The 20,553-nt window shown below is 41.1% G+C and overlaps 1 protein-coding gene across 1 annotated transcript in view; it reads left to right on the top strand.

Annotated features, from left to right (window-relative positions):
- LOC306830035 (seizure protein 6 homolog) overlaps positions 1 to 20,553 on the top strand; it is a gene marked incomplete at its 3' end in the record, with an annotated part of 130,905 nt that overhangs the window by 79,658 nt on the left and 30,694 nt on the right. Inside the window, exon 4 of the mRNA XM_079353252.1 lies at positions 6,728 to 6,917. Within this exon, the coding sequence (XP_079209378.1) occupies positions 6,728 to 6,917 (190 nt within the window). The remainder of the gene's footprint in view (positions 1 to 6,727; positions 6,918 to 20,553) is intronic.

Here is a 20,553-nt window from a genome sequence, read left to right as displayed (position 1 = left end):
CACACACACACCTACACACACACACACACACACACACACACACACACACACACACACACACACACACATTTCCTTATAGAAACACATGCAGGCTATATGGTATTTGGATCCCTTGACAGGGAATGGGAAATTACAGGAATATATTAAACACAGCATGATGCATTCACGAGGCAGGTTCAGCAATTTATGGAGCTGTAATTATGGAGGATGTTTGGAAATGTGGGAATGAAGAACACGGGCAATTAGAGGTAAATATTTCCTTTTATTCGCTGCAGCATTTGGACTTATTTCTGCAGGATAAGATCAACAAAAGAAAAATATTCAAACTTTCAACATGATTTTGCATAACACTGGATCTCTGTTATATCTCCCGTCTTCCTCTTTTAAGACGTGTTGCCACACACACACACACACACACACACACACACACACACACACAGTTTCACTTTGATCCAGTAGTCAACACCATATCCCAGGGTTCCATCTGTCCCTGTTTTGCTCTCATCCTCCTCGCCGTCCCTCAAAGTTGCCAGCTTATATTTAATGAGGGAGTGTCAGTTGAATTATTCAGCTGTCATTTGTTGCTTTCATAAAGTAAATGGATGTCAGAGAGGCTTTTTTTCTTTTACACCACGATGCTCACGCTTCTCTGTTTTCTGCAGCGTCGCTGCAGGAGCCGAGAGCTTTTCATAAGGTTTTAGATATTCACTGTGTAAATATGTTACATGATGAAACAAAGAGTGTGTTTCTGCACAGGGCTCTCGGATGGTGTAACACACACATTGGCAGCCTTATGAGAGCGTCTGTCTCCATACTCCTGAATTCTCTTTTGATTTAAATTATTTCTCACAATGAACTACCTCTGCTCTGCCTATTGCACCAAGGGCATTTTTTTATCATGTATTCTTATCAGGCAGAAATGTACCGAAGTGTATCATTCGCATCCTCATTACCTCTTTATGCTCTCTGTCCCAAAGCTCAAAGATAAACTGAGAAAAGGCCTTTTGGGTTTTCAGCACCCTCAGCCTGTTGCAGAATGATTTACTCGAACTCAAGGAGCTGGACTCCTTCAATGTTTTTAAATCAAAAATGAAAGCCATGGAAGCAGATTCTAGTGAATGTCAGTGCTTTTGCTTGACTGCATGACCCTTGGACTCCCAGATCGTTGTGTTTTAACAAAAATTTGGTTTTAATTTAATATAATCTCCATGACAAACTTAACTAACGTGCCTAATATGTGCATTTACATGATACCAGAAATGAAATAAAGGCTTTATTCACCTTCAAGACCCAACACCCCCTAGTTCCTTGTGCTTGTTGTGACCTTGGATTGAAAGTTTATGCTAACTAACCAAAGTATCAGAAAAAATCCTGAGTGCTGGACCTGGCTGCCAGGCTATTATTCTGAAATCCAGAATCTGAAAAACATTGGCTCAAAAGACTGTTTGTGTCTTTCACTGCTTTTGTCCTTTTGCTGCTTTTGTACAAAGTGAAAAGAAGGAGTGGGATTGTGTGCGTCAGAAGACGACTTTAGGGCTGTCAGTGTAGCCACTCTTTGTGCTACAAACTACTTCAACAAGCGTTCAATAGCTTCACAGGTAACGTGTCGACTTGTCTTTATTTCCTCACATAGCTGAAGTTGCTTTTTCTACAGCCAGTTATTCAGATATAAAAGTGCACTGTGATGCATTATGTTGTTAGTAATAACTCTTTCTGCAGTCGTGGGTTCAGCCCTCATGATAATGTTTGTGAGGTACAGCTATACAGACGCTGGACTGGTGCCAGACCAAATTGGATTATGTCTCCAATGTTCCCTCAAGTGTTTTATTATCCCTGAGCTGAAGGCATAATGTGATTACTCTGTGATGCCCTTTGTTCAGCGCACTATTATCCTGATGCTGTGTCCATGAGTTCATTAACGGCACATTATGACTTGTTATACACAACGGCGCTGCAGAGGCCGAGCTCCAGCACTGTGACTCAGTCATGATGCGTTCAGGCTCCTACTGAACGTGGGCTGGAAGTAATGTTTCAATATAAACGAGTGCAATTGAATAATGGTCTGTGGGAACAATATTATATAAGCAATATTAAGTGGGTTTAAGTGAAACAGTCATCGATCCCTCCCTCATTTTTTACATTTTTAGCCCAGAGGAAAATGTTGAACTGCTGTTCTGGGCTGCCTACATGTGACAAGAGTCACCAAATATTTGGGTGAAAAACATCTAAATTATGTAATACAAAAAGTTTGACCAAATGATCACATGATCCCTCAGCTTTCATTAAGGTTCTGAGTGCATCTTCATAAGTTACATTTAACTTATCATGATGATAGCTTACAGTAGTTATCGTCTTCTATTTCTGCAAACACTTTGAGACCTTACATGTCTGCAGTCCCCCAAGCTGAAGAGCCGCGTCAGAGTAAATATAAAGCTGAGTCAGCTCTTTTACTAAAGTGAAAAAGTACGGGCTCACAACGTAAAGAAAAAAACATGGTGCTCCGTTGCTGTGGCACAAACAGTGCATGAAGGCTGGAGAATGTCTTAATCAGGGCCGTGGGCTCCCAAGCTCTCTGACTGCCCCACCAAGAAATCTCGCTTCGTCTCTGAAAAGATAACCTCCACATGTTTACTTCATCATCCTTCTGCACTATTCACCACTGCACTCATCATCTTATTTAGTCTTGTACATATTAGTATTTAATTACTTGTTTATATTTTTAGTTAACTGTTAATATTTAACGTTTACCGAAGCTAAATTCCTTGTGTGTTAAACACACCTGGCCAATAAAGATGCATTGACATTGCTGTGATTCATGCATCAAGGGAAACACAAAAGCGCCACCTCAAAATCTTCCAGAAGCTGTGGAGGACATATTTTACTTCTGGATGCAGTCTGCTCTTCCTCAAAGACAAAATCCTGAACCAGAGATTCCTCTGTCTCAGTGCGTCTTCCTGGTTTGGGCTCCTCCTGCTCACTCTCCATTGCAATTTCTGCCACAGTGGAGTCTCTTTGAGGTCATTTTATATCACTCAATCTGACACCTACTGAGAAAAAAACTTTAATTTAATGCATTTGGTCTTCAAGTAACGCTGTCAAAATTCAGCGGTCAGTAGGAGAATGAAGGCAGCATGTCATCTTCTTTCAGGATCCACAGAAAAAAAAGGCTTTCACTCTGTTCTTTATCGACTTCTTCTCCTGCACATCTCAGTCCAGATGACAGATCACACTGATCAGTTTTTATATTTGGGTTATTGTCATCAACAGACACGATTAGAGAAGCCTCCCTCTCCTCATGACATTCATCCAGCTCCTCTGAGGCAGTGAAGCCTCGCTCTCCTCCGCTCTCCTCTGCTGCCTCTGAGGTGCTGAGTTCAAAAGGACCAAGGATTGCTAAAAAAGGCTGCACTTTATGGTCCATTTCCTGAACGACAGAGTCCTAACACAGGAATTCATCTTTCTCAAGGTCATTCATTGTCTCCTGCTGCATTTCCACCACCTTATCGCGAAATGTCACAGCCTCAGTGGTATTTTCAATCACAATGTTTGGCGTAATGACCTTCTCCTCATGCTCGTCCACGTCCTCAGAGAAAGCAACCTCGAGAGAAGCCCCCCACCTCCTGAGCCTCGAGCATAGCAGAGTCTTGAACCAGAGGTTTAGAGTTTTCCTTTTCAGGCTCCTCAAGCTCTACAACTAAGGGCAAAGCCATGACGGTGTCTGAATGTGTCTCACTCACGTCTGGCTTTGTGGCCATCTCTTTATCCAGAGACACGTGGACACTTCCTCTTCTCCACATGTTCCTCCTTCGCCTCCACAGAAGAAACACGCTCCAAAGAAGCCCCCCTCTTCAGAGCAACACCTCTGGTACCAGGGTGATCTGACCAAACTCTCTGAGCATCACTGCTTTAGTGTCTCCTGCAGAGAGGAATGTTTGGAGCCATTTCTTGAGCATACGGAAGGATGGATTGAACATCTTCTTTTGCTCCTGGACAGACAGACGAGACGAACATCTGAAGGCCCTCCAATGTGACCTTCCTGGAGAAGAGCTGAGAGAGCTGCTTATCTTTGTCTAGCTGCATCTGGAGCTCTTCCAAGCCTGTTAACACTCTTTAGTTAAGCAATAGGAAGGTAGATGACTTGTTTAAAAACAACCCATTAGAGACATCGATTTAATATAGGTTTTATTTCATGTACCAGTTTGGCCACGAACAAGTGATTTATCCCTGTCTTTACAATCACGTCCTGAAACCTGTCAAAATACACCACAAGAGCTTTGAAATACGAGTGTGAGAGAGAAATAGATTAAAATTTTTACTGACTCGTCCAGGAAGTGTCTCTGTTTCAGCTGCCAGGTTTACGTGTCTCACAGTAAAACTATCAGGGACTTGATCCTGTTGCCTCAGGAGCAACATTTTGTCCAACACAGATTGAGCACAGAACAGTTTAAACACAGCATTGAGCAATATACTGTAGCATGAATATCAGCATTACACCTTGATTATTGTTTTTTTTACAGTAACTTACTTCTGCTTGGTAGCATTGTCGCTCTTCCTCAGGGAACCAGGATGGTTTTATTTTTCAAACTTGTTTCCCGTCATCTCAAAGTATTTCATATTGTCCTTGAAGATTTCACCAATCTTAAATATACCAAATTCAAAGATTCTAAGTATGATCAGTTGTCACAAAAAGACAAAAAGCAGAGCAGCTGAGTCACTGCTCACATTGGTTGTTTGAAGCTTGACTAATTAATTTGGAAGGGCAGCGTCTCCCTGCTCTGAGTCGTCTGCTTGCTGTCGGCCATGTTGGCTCACAGACGTCACAGTCACTGAACGCCTGCGCTACACTCTCTCCAGTCTGGTTGTTTTCATATGCCTTTTATCCAGATTTCTTTGTGGCGCTGTACCTCTGTGCTGTCTGATAAAGACTTCATCAGAAACTGCCATCACATATGTAAATGCTAAAGTGTACACCGAGTACAGTTACCTTACAAATATAAGGTTTCTGGTCTTTGTTTCTTCCCACCTAAGGGATTGTGCAGGTTAGATTTTTCTATAGTTTACCTGATACACTTGAGCTAGTTTATCCCTATTTTTAGTGATTATTACCTCTGCCATGTTATTGTAAATAATCAAACACCTGATTTTTTCACGGTCATGTAAATAATAATGATAATAATAGATTTCATCTTTCATAACAGAAGGATATCCCTTCATGTTGTCTTTTTTTTATCTACATGTTGTTACATGACACTCTTGTCCTGGCAGTGTATCCACATCCTCACAGACTTCCTCTGCAGCTCCTCTCAGGACTTCTGTGAAGTCATCTCCCAGTAGGAAGTGACAGGAGGTGGCTGATAAGATCTGTGGAGGGCCACGTGGAGCCCAGACACCTACTTCATTTTATTGCTTGAATAAAAGATATACCTTCCGTGATGAAAGCTGATAAAAGGCACATTTTCCACTGGATGAGCTGTCAGCAAAGGAGACAAGCTGACAATTATCTTTTCTATCTGCAGTGTAATCACTGAACTATCACTGCCCACATGGCTTTCTCCATATTTCTCTTTTCTGGTTTGTGTCTGAGCATCAGCAAAGCTTTCGATGCAGATATGTTGTTAATGATGAAGAAATGAAAGCATGTGAATGTTACAGCATCTCACCGCAGGTCAACATTCTTTGCACATTTTTATCTGCAGTATGCGTTAATGAAAGTGCAAACACGCCCTTGAACTGTGCAGGTAATAACCTTTTCATCACAAACCGTAAGTGCAAATCATTTCAGATAAAATTAATCTTCAACAAGGGCGCCCTGCAGCAGTCTAATAAAAAGGAGCATTTGATTATCTGATCTGAATTTGGAGAAGTCTCTCTGCTGAATTCTGCAGCTCTGAAAGGATAAACTCTGCGCGAAGCCTTTATGCCAATTTTGAAATTATCCTGAATAATGTTGGGGGTCTGCTGCTGTAAAGAGTGAGCGAGTTGGGTGCAATTTTGATGTGAATAGCTGTGACTGCAAATACGTATTATGTAAATAGATGAATTTACATCTGATTTCCATATGCATGGAGTGACAAGCAGAGAGAGGCTGTTTGTGACCAGCTTTCTACTCAGATTGTAAACAGCAAGACTTCCTGGAGTGGTCATTGACTACTTTTGCCCGCTCAGTGTGTCAGTAAATTTGAATGATTTTCATAAAGTCAACGATTGCATTTGTTTTTCTAATGAATACAGAACTTTTACATTCCTTCTACTCCACTTGGCTTTTAAGGAGGATCCAGCTGCAGCCTTCAGACTCCGCTCTTATGAACCCTCAGCTGTTTTTTTGTTTTTTTTAGTAATGAAGGCAGTCAAGCAGCTGCAGACTATCAACCATTTTCATCCAAAACATGCCTATTTGTACAAAACATCTCTGCAGCTGATAAAGACAATGAACCATATGAGAAGTGTGGAGCCAGACTAACCAAACCATAACACCCATCAGGTCATTATATAATCAAGCACTGAACTTAATGGATCCCAAATCTGGAGCTTCAATCTAAAGAAACACACTATTCTTAGTTTTGATCATTTTGTTCACATTTCTCTTTATAAAAGCATGCAAACGACATCGCTCCAGAAACAATCTGTCAACAAGTACACAAACCAAATGGTGGCATTAGTTTTCCTCTGGCATCTTCAATCTGTTTTGTGACATTAATGCTCCTTTTCCTTTCTCTGTGTCTGTCAGGTCATGAACGTGAATCTGTCCGAGGGAGACAAAGTGGTGTTTGAAGACGTGGGCCACAGGGAGAACACCATGCTGGCTAACGAGTCCATCCTCATGAGAGGATTGGTAGTACGGAGCCACAGCAATCAGATCTCCATCCGCTTCCACAGCCCGAGGTCTCAGGCTGCAGCGGTGCTGCTCAGATACCAAGGTAATCTCAGTCCACCTACATACTGTTAAAATAGAACCAAAGACCTAAGAAAGTGGTACACTTTACCTTACCCAACTTTGGGGCCACAGTGAAGAACTTAAATGTTATCCTTGGGATTAATGCATTTGAAAAAAACAGAGTTTGGAGTTTAAACAGTATAATGTATGAATTGAACTTGCATTATATTTACAGTCTGGATTCACATAATTAAAACTATTCATCATTTTTAATTGGATTTTTAAATGAATAGCCTTAATGCAATATTAAAGTTATTTAATATTAATGAGTTTAAGAACATTGCAGCTTAATCTTGAGCACAGCATCACTCACATAGCAGTACTGTGACTCTTAATAACTGTATGTTTTTACACTGATAAAATGGACACCTATTGATCTGAATATGAATAGAGAATAAGCTAGAGACACCAGAACACTTTTTTTGTGTACCAGGCTGTAAACATGTTCATTGCTGTTGTAAAGTTGGACATTTTACCATTGAGCTCTATGGGGATTTACTCACTTTGCCTCAAGTGGACAATCATGGAACTGCAGTTTTTGGTACTTGGGGTGGCTGCTTTATTTATTTTAAAATCCTGTTTAGTGTCCCAGGATTTAACAGGCCTGGAAAAGTTTAAGTCCTGAGTGTGACACCATGATCCTAAACCTGTGTTAACATCCACTCTAGTGAGGAGGGGGGAGACAGCTCTCTGTAATGATTTTTTTTAAAATTGAACTTTTAAGCACTACCTGTCAGAGTTACATATTGCTCCCTTAATGGCTCTGTGAAAAGAAGCCTGTCTGTATTCCTGGCATGTGCAGGTGACGAGGAGTCGAGTGTGTGTTATCACTCGTTAACAAAATGTGTTGTTGCTGTCAGCCAGAAAATGACTTGTGCTTTCAATCACTCAGCTGATGAACTAATAAATTGTCTTTGTAACTGCATTACTCACCAATTACTTTCCGCAAGAGACACAGACTTTTGAGAGACTTTATCCTGCAGCGTGATAATGATTGAGGAGTGGAAGTGCAGCAGCTGTTTGTATTCCTATGGAGAGAAAACCCATGAAGGGTTATTTGTGTATGTGAAAGTGTGGTGAGGAGACAGGGTTAGATTGCCTCTTCTAAAAACTGTGCAGAGATTCTTCCTTTAATGATCGCTGATTTCTCTCCATTTATCCTGGTTTCCATTGATAGCTCTCCAAAGCCCAGATGGCTCCTGCAAAACTTCTCCTCAGATAAAAAAAGTAGCATCAACATCATTACCTGCTGCTTAAAAGCAATCTGTGCTGTGTTTGCTTGCTTCTGTCCACCGCTGGCAAGAAGAGAAAAGGATTGGATAGCTGAGTCTTGGGTGTGTTTGTAAGTTGTATAAAGTAAGGTTTTTATGAAAACCTCTGACAAACCTGTAACAATTAAAAAAAATGTGACAAACATACACACGTATAGGAACATAAGAGTAGTTGTGGTCAAGGCCGAGAGGTCGAAGGGAAACACAACGAGTGTATTCTTAATATTTCAAATGCTGATGAATAGGAATATATACATGTCTCTTCATACTAATTAATCAATCAATCAATCAATCTTTATTTATATAGCGTCAATTCATAACAGGCGTTATCTCAAGACACTTTACAAAAGCAGGTAAAGGACCTTACTGTTTGTCTGTTAACATTAACAAAAGGGCAGGTAACAAGACCATGCTCATTGTTATGTTTACAAAAAGCAGGTAAAGGACCTTACTGATGGCTATATTACAAGAGCCCAGCTTAATCCGTCATAGCGTGGCAAGAAAAAACTTCCTTTTAACAGGCAGAAATCTTCAGCAGACCCGGGCTCATGACGGAACAGCCATCTGCTAAACTGTGCTGGGCTTGAAAATGGGATGGGGGAGATGGGACAAGATGCAGAAAGAAGAATAGGATGGGATAGGTTGGGGGGGGGGGGGGGGGGGGGGGGGGGGGTCTGGGCAGGCCATCCTCAGGGGGAGGGGGGGGGGTTGTTTGGGCAGGCCATCCTCACCAACAGTCCCAAGGAACCTAAGAGAGCTCAAGGAACCTAAGAGAGCTCAAAAGGAGAGGTTAGAATACAAAGATAGTGACAAGCTACTGCTTGTCACTATAGACATATCTTATTACTATAAGATAAGAAAGCTGGGAGAGAAAGAGGGAGAGAGAGATAAGAGATCCTGGTGCCAGTTCCCCCGGTAGTCTAGGCCTATAGCAGCATAACTATGAGCTGGTCCTAAGCCAGCCCTAACTATAAGATTTATCAAAAATAAAAGTTTTAAGTCTATTCTTAAAAGTACCTAGTGTGTCTGCCTCCCGGACCCCGACTGGTAGACGATTCCAAAGGAGCGGTGCCTGATAACTAAAGGCTCTACCTCCCATAGTACTTTTAGAGACTATAGGCACCACAAGCAGGCCTGCATTCTGGGAACGTAATGTTCTTGTCGGATAGTACGGTGTTTACTGGTGTTTCCGTACGTCATTATTGTTGGATTTTATGTGAACTGTTCAAACAGACATGCGTAAAAATGCATCCAAGTATAGAGTCTTTCAAAGATATTTTTGGGGTTATGGTTGCCTTTATTATTTTATATATTTTATATAAATGTTGGGAGGAGAGAGAGGGGGATGACATGCAGCAAAGGGTCAAGAATGGATATGAACCCTCAGCTGTTGTAAATAGGACTGCAGCCTCCGTACATGGGGCACACAGCAGAACCACAACGATACCTGCCGCCCCAAAATGTAGAGATTTTTATGAAGAAATATTATGTGGAGAGTCCCGCAGACTTCTCTGAGCTACGCCCTGTGAGCCCCATGAAGTCTTTATTCCTTTGCTCATTGTAGTAATCAAATGATGATCGTGCTCCCTAAAAAGCACATTTTAATGTGACACACTTAAGTAAAAGAAAAGAAAATGTCTTCAAATGTACAGGACTGTATTGAATCATCACAAAGACTGTCATAACAAACTCTGACTGGCTCTCTGTGCAGTCCAGTGAAATAAATCCTCACCACTTGGGACTGAATCAGGTCACACCTTTAATAGAAAGGAAGCACACATAAATGTGCTGCTGTGTTGAACAAACAATCACAGGTAGATAGAGAGAGTGTTTCTGCTCTTTGTCAGTGTGTTTTTTTTGTTCCGTGTTTGTAGGAGCAGATTGATTTTAAAAGAGAGAAAAAGCACTAAACAAGTCAATCCTCCCATCCTCGACAAAAATACTCCCCATTCCCCCCTCTCTCGCTCTCTTTCTCTTTCTCTCTCACACACACACACACACACACACACACACACACACACACACACACACACACACACATACACACACACACACACACACACACACACACACACATTGCTTTATTAAATTCTCCTCTCTGAGACAATCTTTTCTCTGCTCGTCATTGCTAGCAGCTGGATCAGCAGGAAAACCTCATCCTATAGAAAACACACACACACACACACACACACACACACACACACACACACAAACCTGTTGTTTAGATAGAGACATCCAGAATTGCAGGCTGCAGATGCAGGCCCCTGAAAATAATAATTGACTGCTGTCGCTGTTTTCAAGTTAGTATTTTGGAAACAAAAAACACCTAGCGTAGCTTCTCAGGATAATTAATAGCTGAAAGATGACCTTTGTTTTTGATATTCCCTTTTTGCCTGATGCAAACTGAACAGGTTTCAAAGCTCTTGTGTACCGACTTCAATCAATTTTCAAAATGATATTTTTTATGTGGATCTAAAGCAATGTGGGTAATGTGCAATATGTTGAGTTCTGTTGGCGTCTTTCCCTTTGTACGTGCTTCTCTGTTTACTGAACTTACTGGATTGTTGATTTCTTTGATTATTTTTCTATTTCTAATATAACTATGGAGAGAACAACAACATACTGTAATACGTTTTATTATCACAGGTTAATTTGTATTTATCCTTTATTTAAGCAGGGAGAACCCACTGCAATAGAAGTTTCTGTTTTTAGTGGTGTCCCACAGCAACACTATAACACATATAAAACATGATTAAAATAATTACGTATAAGTACACACTCATAAATACACAATGATGGCTGACCTCGATAAAGTCACAATTATGACAAAAACTGTCACCATTGATATAACAAAGAGCAATTTGATAAAAGACATCCAATGGCTTCAAGACTGGTGGAGTTGCACATGTATAAAGCGTCTCCATAGTCCAAAACTAGCACACTGTTAATAAATATAATAAATAATAATAATAATAATAATAATAATAATAATAAACAAATATAAAACATGCAGTAAAATGTAATGGAGCAGTGTCGTTTCTGCAGTGGCTGTTGTCAACAAACAGACGTGCAGCGATGGTCACAGTACCTATGATAGGATCTGATTTGTGAGCTTCAACACATTTAAGACTTATAATCATATTTTTTTAGCATACAAACAAGTTTAAGATTGAACTAAAGGGTGGTCCCGCATGTTAAAGCTCCGACACCTTGAGCTGACACTTTTCTCACAAACACCGCAGAAACCTTTCATTTTATCCTCCAGCATTCACATCCCTGCAGCCTCTCTCCTCTCTCTGGCCTTTTGTGTGAAACAGTGGAAAGAAAACACTTTTGATCAATACAGTCAGTGTTTCTGGATTGCAGGGAAGGAGCGCGTGTGCTGGCTGAGATAGGATTCATCACATCGAGTTGCTGTTGCCACTTATTGTTCTCCTGCAGAGAAACGAGAGTGCCGGGCCGGCTGAATGACAGACAGGCGGACCGTGAGCATGTGATTGCATTCATGCCTGAACATGCTTGAACATGCCCACATTGGTGTGCCTGGTGTCACTACTGACATGCATTCAACATTCTGTTGGAAAAGCTAACCACATCCCAAAGTCAATATTCGTACCAATCAGGCAGCTTGGATATGGCTTGCATAAAGGCAGGCTGCATATTAAATGTCATTGTGTTGTTAGGAGTGTGGTCGACACACAATACATGACCCACAGAGACAATCATGTGTCATTTCAATACAAAACACATTAGAAACAGGAAATGTGGCTCTTAATGTGAACACTGTTTGTACTCCTAAGGATCCAACGATTTATCAAAAGCATTATATGACTCTTATTTTTCATTTTTATCTTTTATTCTCAAAAGTATTGTCTACTGTCTAGCTAACGATTGTTTCTATTTTTAATGTTTGAATTGGTCAAAATTCATTTATTCAATGCCTTCACTTCAAAAAAAAGAAAAGAAAAGAAAAAGCATATGAACGCTTTTAAATTCAAATGTTGTGACTCTGTTGGTGGAGTTGGTCCTCTCTGAGCTGGAGGGATGAAGGTTCGACCTCCAGCTCCTGCAGCACATGTCTGATGTGTCCATTGGCAAGACACTTAACCCTGAATTGCTCCCACTGCTTCATCAGCGGTGTATGAATGTGTATGAATGGGATTACTTCTGATTCCTTACTTCACTTTGGCAGCCTCTGCCATCAGTGTGTGAATGTGAACTGGCCTGTTTGATTTTTTTTGATATCACCACAGCAATTAATTAATTAATTAATTTTGATTCAAACACATTTGGCATCAGGTGCTGTGATTGGCTGCTTCAGTTTAAAACGATTGGTGTTAGTATTTCATACAGTAATCTATGTAGATTGCAGTCCCTCTGATTTTAAAGAAAAGTGGATTTTGCTTCCTCCAGTCACTTGATAGAAAATGTTGCGTAATCTTCGGTCTGACTCTTGCGTCAGGAGGCTGACGAGAGTGTGGAGCAGCAGATGGTTCAGCTCATTCGGCTCCTCCGATAATTATAAACCATTGACATGCTGACAAATTAATTTAAAACGGGCATGTATCTACTATTCTTTTGCTTATGATGGAGATGTAATTGCATCAGGATTGTTTCCTTTAATTAATTAAGGGGGAGTCAAATAGATTTTTTTTTTCCCTGCGTTAAATTACTGCAATATTAGAAATTAGCGTAAATAGCAGCATGCACAAATAGGTTTCACTTTTAGATGAGTCTGTGAAGCATGAAGAAGCCATGGGATCATCTCCTCACAGCTCAGTTGAGCTGCAGAGGGAAGGAAACGTTACAAAATCATGACTTTGTGATCCAATTTCCCTGCTCCTGACTTATTCAGTGTATGGTTAATGATTTTGTGGAGGAATGCTTTGATGCGTGTGTTGTTTTATCAACTTTCACCTTCAAAACTGAACAGTAAATTCATCTGGCAGAGCGCAGGAGTTGTTGGTCAACCACTGCTTCAGTCACGACTCTTCACGGGATCTCTAGAGATAGTGCATCTTTTAAAACCAGACAAAGCCTTTCCATCAATCTTTCTAAATCCACCAGAAAACAGTAACGCAGCCGTGCAAAACTCAGGAGTTGCTGCTCTTCTGCAGCAGCCTCCATTGGTTATTTGTGCAAGATTTAGAACCACATTTAGACCATGTATTATTATTTTATAAAAAGGGATTCCTGTAAAATCCTGTCTGACTGTAATTATACAGGCAGACATTAAAAAAGGAAATGCCGTAACTCTGCATGCCAGCAGCCATCGTCAAAAGGCAGCAGTGTCATCAAGTCTGGCTTTGAAATGGAAATCTTTTTAATCTTTTATTAATTAGTAGAGAACAGTGAGACAAGAGGTGACAGCGGTTATGAAGCTCCTGTTATTTATAGTCTCTCTGTATAAGCACCTGAAGGAGTAATGTGTAATTTCCATATAAAATGGAACGCATTGGGGCGCCAGATGGCTTAGCGGTTACAGCACGTCTCGCCCCCGTGTCTGGAGGCTGTGGTCCTGGTTGCAGGGGCAATGGCCTTGTCCCTTTTTCTGCATGTTGCCCCCCACTTTCTCTGCACAACATTTACTGTCTGTCTTCAGCTGCCCTATTTAATAAAATACATTTCCAAGTGACACTCAGGTCTGTAGAGGATTTTCACAGCCAGTGTCAAAGTTGAAGTTTATTTTCCCTGAATGGTTTAGTTCACAAGCCAAGCTCTGCATGCTTTTGCACCTCTCTTTGTTTACTCACTGTCCTGTTTCCACACAGACATGTCGACGTGGCAACGTAATGATGACAAATCTCGCTTTTAAAACATCCATCCTTATACACTCAGGACATCACATATCAGTTTCATATAGGCATCCTGCTCTGATTTTACCTTGCATCCATGGGCCCTGCGACAACTCCATGCAGCTTTTTGCAGTCCAAAGTTGAGTGCACAGTAAAACCCTCCCACATGAGGGAGGTTGTGACATTGTGTGAAATTGAATTTCTTCACTGAAGGATATTTCCCACCCACAGTGTCCTGTCCTGCACCCGCCTGTCACGCCCGATTATTCTCAACCAGCTCTGATGAGCGAGGCGTAAATGAATCCTCTCCGTCAGCTTCTTTATTGATGTCCAGGCGCGCAGGAAGATGTATCTATTTTTCATCAGTCCATGTAAAATGCAAGACTGCTAATAGACCATTTGTCTCTGTTAGCAAAAGGAAATTTCACTGTGCTATAAATAAAGAACATCTGCAGCGACTGTCAGGACGCCAGACAGTAAACTGAAGGTGGAAAACTTCATTTAAAAAGACCGGAGCTTAAAACAGGGGTGAGGTCTGCAATCAAAACTTTCTCTATGTTTTATGAAAGACAATTAAAGGGCTTCAGCATTTTGAAAATATACATTGAGCGACTATTGCACAGTTGGTAGTCGTCGTATCTCATCCGGAAGGTTAGGGGTTCAATCCCAGCTCCTGCTGCAACATGTCCGATGCGTCCTTGGGCAAGACACTTAACCCCGATTTGTTCCCGCGGCTTCGTCTGCTGCGTATGAATGTGTATGATACATAGCAACCGCTGCAGTCAGGGTGTGAATGGGAAGGTGTGACATGCGGTGTAAAATAGTCTTGTCTAAACAGATACTGTAATGCGTTGCTGTATCACTTGTTTTTGCACAGCTCTAATGTAAAAGCTGCCGCTTTAGTGAAGCTCCTGCAGCTGAATGTGATGCTCCACACGACTTTAAACAAGTTTATATATTGACTTCATCTCAGCATTTATCAGTACGGCCATGTGTAGCTTCTCTCACAAAGCTCAAATGTGTCTTTTCCATTCAGCTGCTGTTCGCTTCCTGCTCTGCCTTAAATGTTTAAGCAGCAGGAGTTTCAGAGAACATGATGAAAACTAAAGAAATTGCAAAGCTCGTCTTTTGTCTTTTGTTGCTTCTGTACATCATGTAAAGTGACTTTTTGAGCAGCTTTTAATTTGCTGCAGTGTTCCCTCTCCTGCTGCGTCGAAGTGGCTCTCGCTGTAATATAGTTATTAATGAAATGTTTCTAATAAGAGGGGCCAAAATGGTCTAATCTGTCTCTCTTTCTCCACATCCTGTCTCCCTCACAGACACAATTTCCTCGCTATCATCCGCCATGAATTAGTTTCAGCAGCCATTTGTGCAAATTTCATTTCTAGTGCTTCATGCCACATTTTCCAGACGTAAGGACAAGACAGAATGTGAATGCAGTAACCCGGAGTTATTTCATTTTCAGGCAAACTTCTTTCTTCACAAATACATCACAGATATCGACATGTTTTACGATCATTTAGGACTCAAGTTCATAAAGTTTCATTTTGAAGCTGAACGGTGGCCATATGAAAAACACTGTGTCAAACGTACAAAGTGGTCGAGCTGAGGTGGGCCTTAAGCGGCTCCAATGCGCCCGCTTGCAGTCAGTTAAGTCCCGCCTCTAATTATGCATTCATCTTGTCCAGACATTGTAAACATATAAAGCTGCACTACATGTATAATTGTCATATCAACAGTTGCTGTAACCGGAGGGTGCAGATGCCATGTCAAATCGTGATAGGCCACGCCCACACACTCTTTCCATAATGTATGTTGTTAACAGCAAGATGTAGGTTTTTTAAAGGTTTGTTTGAATTGTTTTTGGGTTTTTTTGGTGAATGTTATGTAATGTGACTCGTATCTTTACATTGTATATGCCACATTTGCACAGGCTCTATAAATAGCCTATGTATGCCCCTGCAGGTTTCCAAGGGACACCTATGGATACCGGCATCTTTGATTGGGAAACCTTGCATCAAAGCATGTAGCTGCTGCTGCGGTTCACCTCACGAGTTCCTTTATGGTCCCTGTCATTACTGCCCCCATATGTCCTCCCACTGCCCCATAGGAGCAGCTGGCCATCAGAGAATAAGGGCTCTGGTTGCTCCTTGGTGATTTACCTCTGCGTGGGGGGTCCATTACTCCGTCCCATGTTTGCCTAATTGAAAGAGAAACGGCAGGGTGATCTTGCTGTAACAACATGTCCACCTCCCGCAGCCATGGGCCCCCACCGTGCTGAGACACTGCTGCAATAAAGCAGAAATAAAAATGGATTGCAGGGGTGGAGGAGGGATGTGGGGGGTGTACAGTATGTTAGAAGCCCCTCTGTTTGGCTCATTGACTCTCTGGGAGTGGAGGGAATAAAGAAGAGAGCTGTGTTTTCACTGCAACAAAGATTAGAGACCTCAGTCTGCCAGCAATTTGTTTCTTCCCTTGTTCTTTGCTTTTCAGCTGTCCTGATTCCTGCATCATCTGTGCTCCTCTGTGATGATCTCCATGCGGGTGTTTCTGTGTCTTCATCCTCTCTTTCCTGCTGGCTATTTATCATAGTTGATGGCCTCTTGAGGATGACGGGGAGAGGGGTGCAGCCTCGGTGGATTCGACTGTAGTTCTTCTCCATCTCTCTCTTTGTTTTTCTCTGTGTTCTCTCTGTCAAGACTCAGACTGTGCTCCCTCTGGATCACAGAGAAATTAGGACAGTGCAGAAAGTGTCTGGAACACAGTTAAAACAGCATACAAGGAGAACAGTTTCTTTTGTTGAAACCTCCTCTGATACAACAGCAGATCTTCTTTGAAAACATCTTAAAGCTCTGTCATTATTGATGGGAGTATTTCATATAACATCTAAAACACAGATTTGTGATTGTAGAATAAAATGTCACACTCCACTGTAAAGAACTTGTTATTCACCTTTATTATCAAGAAAGTTACCTCGCCACAACAGTAAGAGAATAACAAAGGTTAAAACAAATCAGACAGAAGGCAGGGAACAAAATAAATGTATAAGAAGAAGAAGAAGAAGCCAGCATACAGTTCAAATACAACAATGTAGTTCCTCAATTAGTGCCAAACCTTTTTGAAAAGGGATTCAAGAAATTTGATTTTATAATCTGGAAGTGACAGGTGAAACATTTTGTTTGCTCACAATAAAATAAAGTACAATTATTTTTGGAGTTTTTATTTACTTTTCAAGGTCTGTGGACGGGGTACCCTGTTGGCCATTTGAATTATAATTCAATAATCGTCTGCAGATTATTCCAGATGTTTTTTTTTTATCGTAATCCCAATCTTTGTAACCGTGTGAGGAAACCACATCACCTAGAAGTGTGTCTCCTCATTATGTTGTCCTCTCTGACATGTTCATACATACCTTATTCCAAAAAACAATCCCTTGTTTTCTCTCCTTGTAACATTAAGGAGTATCCTTATATGCAAAGACCTTTGTCTCACCTGTGGTGCGGGTACGAGTCCAGAGGAGTGGCCAGGGGTGTCATGGGCCCTCTTGAAATCTAATTGGCTTTGATCATCACTGATTGGCTATTTACCCTTGTTGAGGCAGGACTTGTTGTTGTGTTAAAATCAGCTATTTGGACTGAGTTGCAAAAAGCTGCAAGTAGCCTTCAATGTAGCACATTTCCTTTTTTACTATACTTACTTTAAATTTTGACTTTCTTTTTGTGCCCTTAAAGTTCGATAAATGTGCAATTTAGCAGATTAAAGTCATTAAAAAAGTCTTTTTTACACCACAGTGTTGGAGGTTTGCATTATGTTTTCATTTTTACATTATGAAGCTATTTGAGTAATGTTTTGACGTTCAGCAAATTTCAATGCGGTCTGGTCAGTTCCATCATCATTCGCTTATGTATTCTTTTTCATGTCTAGAATCATCGTTTCTTCCTATGAGGATGTTTGGAGATTCTTTCTATTTGTCTGACATTTGCCTCTGGGATTTAAGGACCTTTACGGACAGTGTTATTCATGATAAATTAAGCTCAATGCACTCAGAAACTGTGTCGTTTCTTCTGCTCACCAACTGTGTGACACGGAGATCTCCAAACTATTGAAACAGAGCAGCTGGATGTGTTAATCTGTGCAGAGTTTTGTCAGCTCCTCACAGTAATGCGAGGCCGATGGTCAGCAGAAATAAATTCTCGGAGGGAGCAAATGAGATTAGAGATGAAGTTTGATCCGAGCCGAGCCATTCCACATCAAAGCCGTTCCACAATGCGACCGTGAAGTAAATAAATTCAATTTACATCCTCGAGCTACAGGGAACCATTAAACATCTGAAATTATTGCTCTTCCCCTGTGATCTACACTGTGGCCACGAGGCCTGATTAGATACAGTCAAGGCCAACGTCTCCTCTCAGCGGTTGTACAGCGAGCTGGCCAGTTTGTTGCCAGCAGAGGAAGCAGGAACACATCCTGCTGAAGAACAAGTGCTACCCAGAGTCTAAAATTCAAGCAGCAATATAATTTAAGAAATATAAACCTGCGTAAGAATACAAAGATTTGTTTGTAGGTAGTTCAGTGTATCACATAGGCCGTAACATGTTTTTTTTATCATTAACGCACAGTGTGTAAATTCTACTACAAGGAGACTCTTAATCAAAACAATAACAAAAGATGATATTCAGGCTAGAGGGAAAAGTTACCTCTAACCTGTGGTGCTTTACAGTAGTCGTAATGCTGTGCACACTGCGCTTACTTTTTACTGCGTCTGACAACAGCAGAGCCCCTGTGTAAACTGTTTCATCAAATAGTTTTATCAAATAGTCAGCATCCTTTGGCAGCATCCACCGACCAACCCAGTAACACTGTTAATCAATGGCTGGTGATTGGTGTTCAAATCACTAGCTTAAGGTCAAAGGGAAAACACATGAAAATGTTCCAGGCTTTTTTTTTTCTCATGACTTTAATGTTAGACTGAGCATATGGAAGCAGTTAAGCAACCTAGAAATCAGTTAATGAAAACATTTTTTAAAATGAAGGGTCTTTAGCCAATGAAACTTCTGCTGAGAGCTGAAGTTCAAAGCCTGCAACATGTTTCACGACCCACATGATCCAAAACGTCTGTGAGGAATCTAGCATCGCAGCTAACTCGACGTCAACGCTGTCTTTTCTGAGTGCCTGCAGAGCTGTTTACACCGCTGTGAGCTGTTTCCATCGATTAAAGACTAATGTCAGGAATATGCGCGCTGGTAAAATAATGATTTGTGTTGAACATCACTTAAAGTGTCAGTGTTGCGGACAGTTTGAAATCTGTTGCCTGCTTAAAACCATCATTTTATTTCCATGTTCTGGACAATATTCAGAGTAGTTAGTCATAACAAATAATGTTGCTGCCCATTTAAAAATGTTTGAAGCTTTTCAGGAGTGCTGGCTGGCCTTGAAAAACACATGATAATAATCAGACTCTTCTTGATGATGAGAATAAAACGTTGAAATGAATCTCTCTCTTTCAAGGGACAAAACTATTGCTTTATTTTCCAAATCCACTGAAATAGTTTTTCTCTCTTTTTTTACTGACAAAATTGAAGTGCAGTAAGCTTCAATTTTCTCCATGTCAGTTCGGAAATGACATTTTCCGAACATACTGTATCTACCTACTTTAATTTTGTCATTTCCCGTTTTCTGTCCTTCACTCGTTACACTTCTGATTTTGCTTTCTTCTCATTTGTCTTTAAATTTTAACGACCAACTCTTTCCCTGCTGAAGATCTGGCACGCTGCAAAACTCTCCAGGACTACAGAGAGAATGTGCACTTCTCTTTTCAGTCAGAACATCACTTTTAAAAAGGAACACTTTTACATCACAAGCGTCTTTAGCAGCATTATTTTCTATGTAACCTTTATGATTTGAAGACTAGACTTTAGCTGAATGACTCCCTGTGTGTCAAAATGTACCTTCCAGTGGGAGAGAGAAAAATAAAAGCAGTGCTTATCAATAACCTTTCATTAAAACCCAAACATGACGAATGGCTTTATGGTGTGAGAAGACAAGACAAAGTGATGTAGCATACAGCCGGCATTTTAGCGTTTGCAGGCAATTTGTCTCAGTGAAAGCTCCCTGTTAGCAGCAGTGTTATGATGCCACAATGCTGCCATGATGGCTCTTTTATCTCTCCTCTAGTCTCCAGTGAGCCTGCAAGTTCCAGACTTTTTGGTTGGCCTGGATATTAATAGCTACGGCTGACCATGGTAATGACTAGCTGAGGGAGTGATAGCACACGGCTCCAGCTCCAGCAGCTATAGTCCGGGATGTTGCTCTAATGAGAAATACTTTAAAGACCAACACTGCTCCTCTTATCTTTATTTCTGTGAGACACTCTGGAGCTGGCAAACATCCCTCAGCACCAACAGAGTGTTGGAAGCGGCTGAGGTCGTAGGTTGTCATTTATTGGCCTGTTTAATCTCCGTACATATTTCCTCGCCTGAGGCTGCAGCGCTGTCCCCAACAGACAGAATCAATAGCAGCTCCACTGCCAAGCCATCCGAGGGGCTAACAATAA

Source organism: Symphodus melops (genome assembly GCF_947650265.1).
Source record: "Symphodus melops genome assembly, chromosome: 10".
Classification (NCBI taxonomy): domain Eukaryota; kingdom Metazoa; phylum Chordata; class Actinopteri; order Labriformes; family Labridae; genus Symphodus; species Symphodus melops.
Note: the sequence above shows the minus strand (reverse complement) of the source record. Positions and strands in the feature narration are given on the sequence as shown.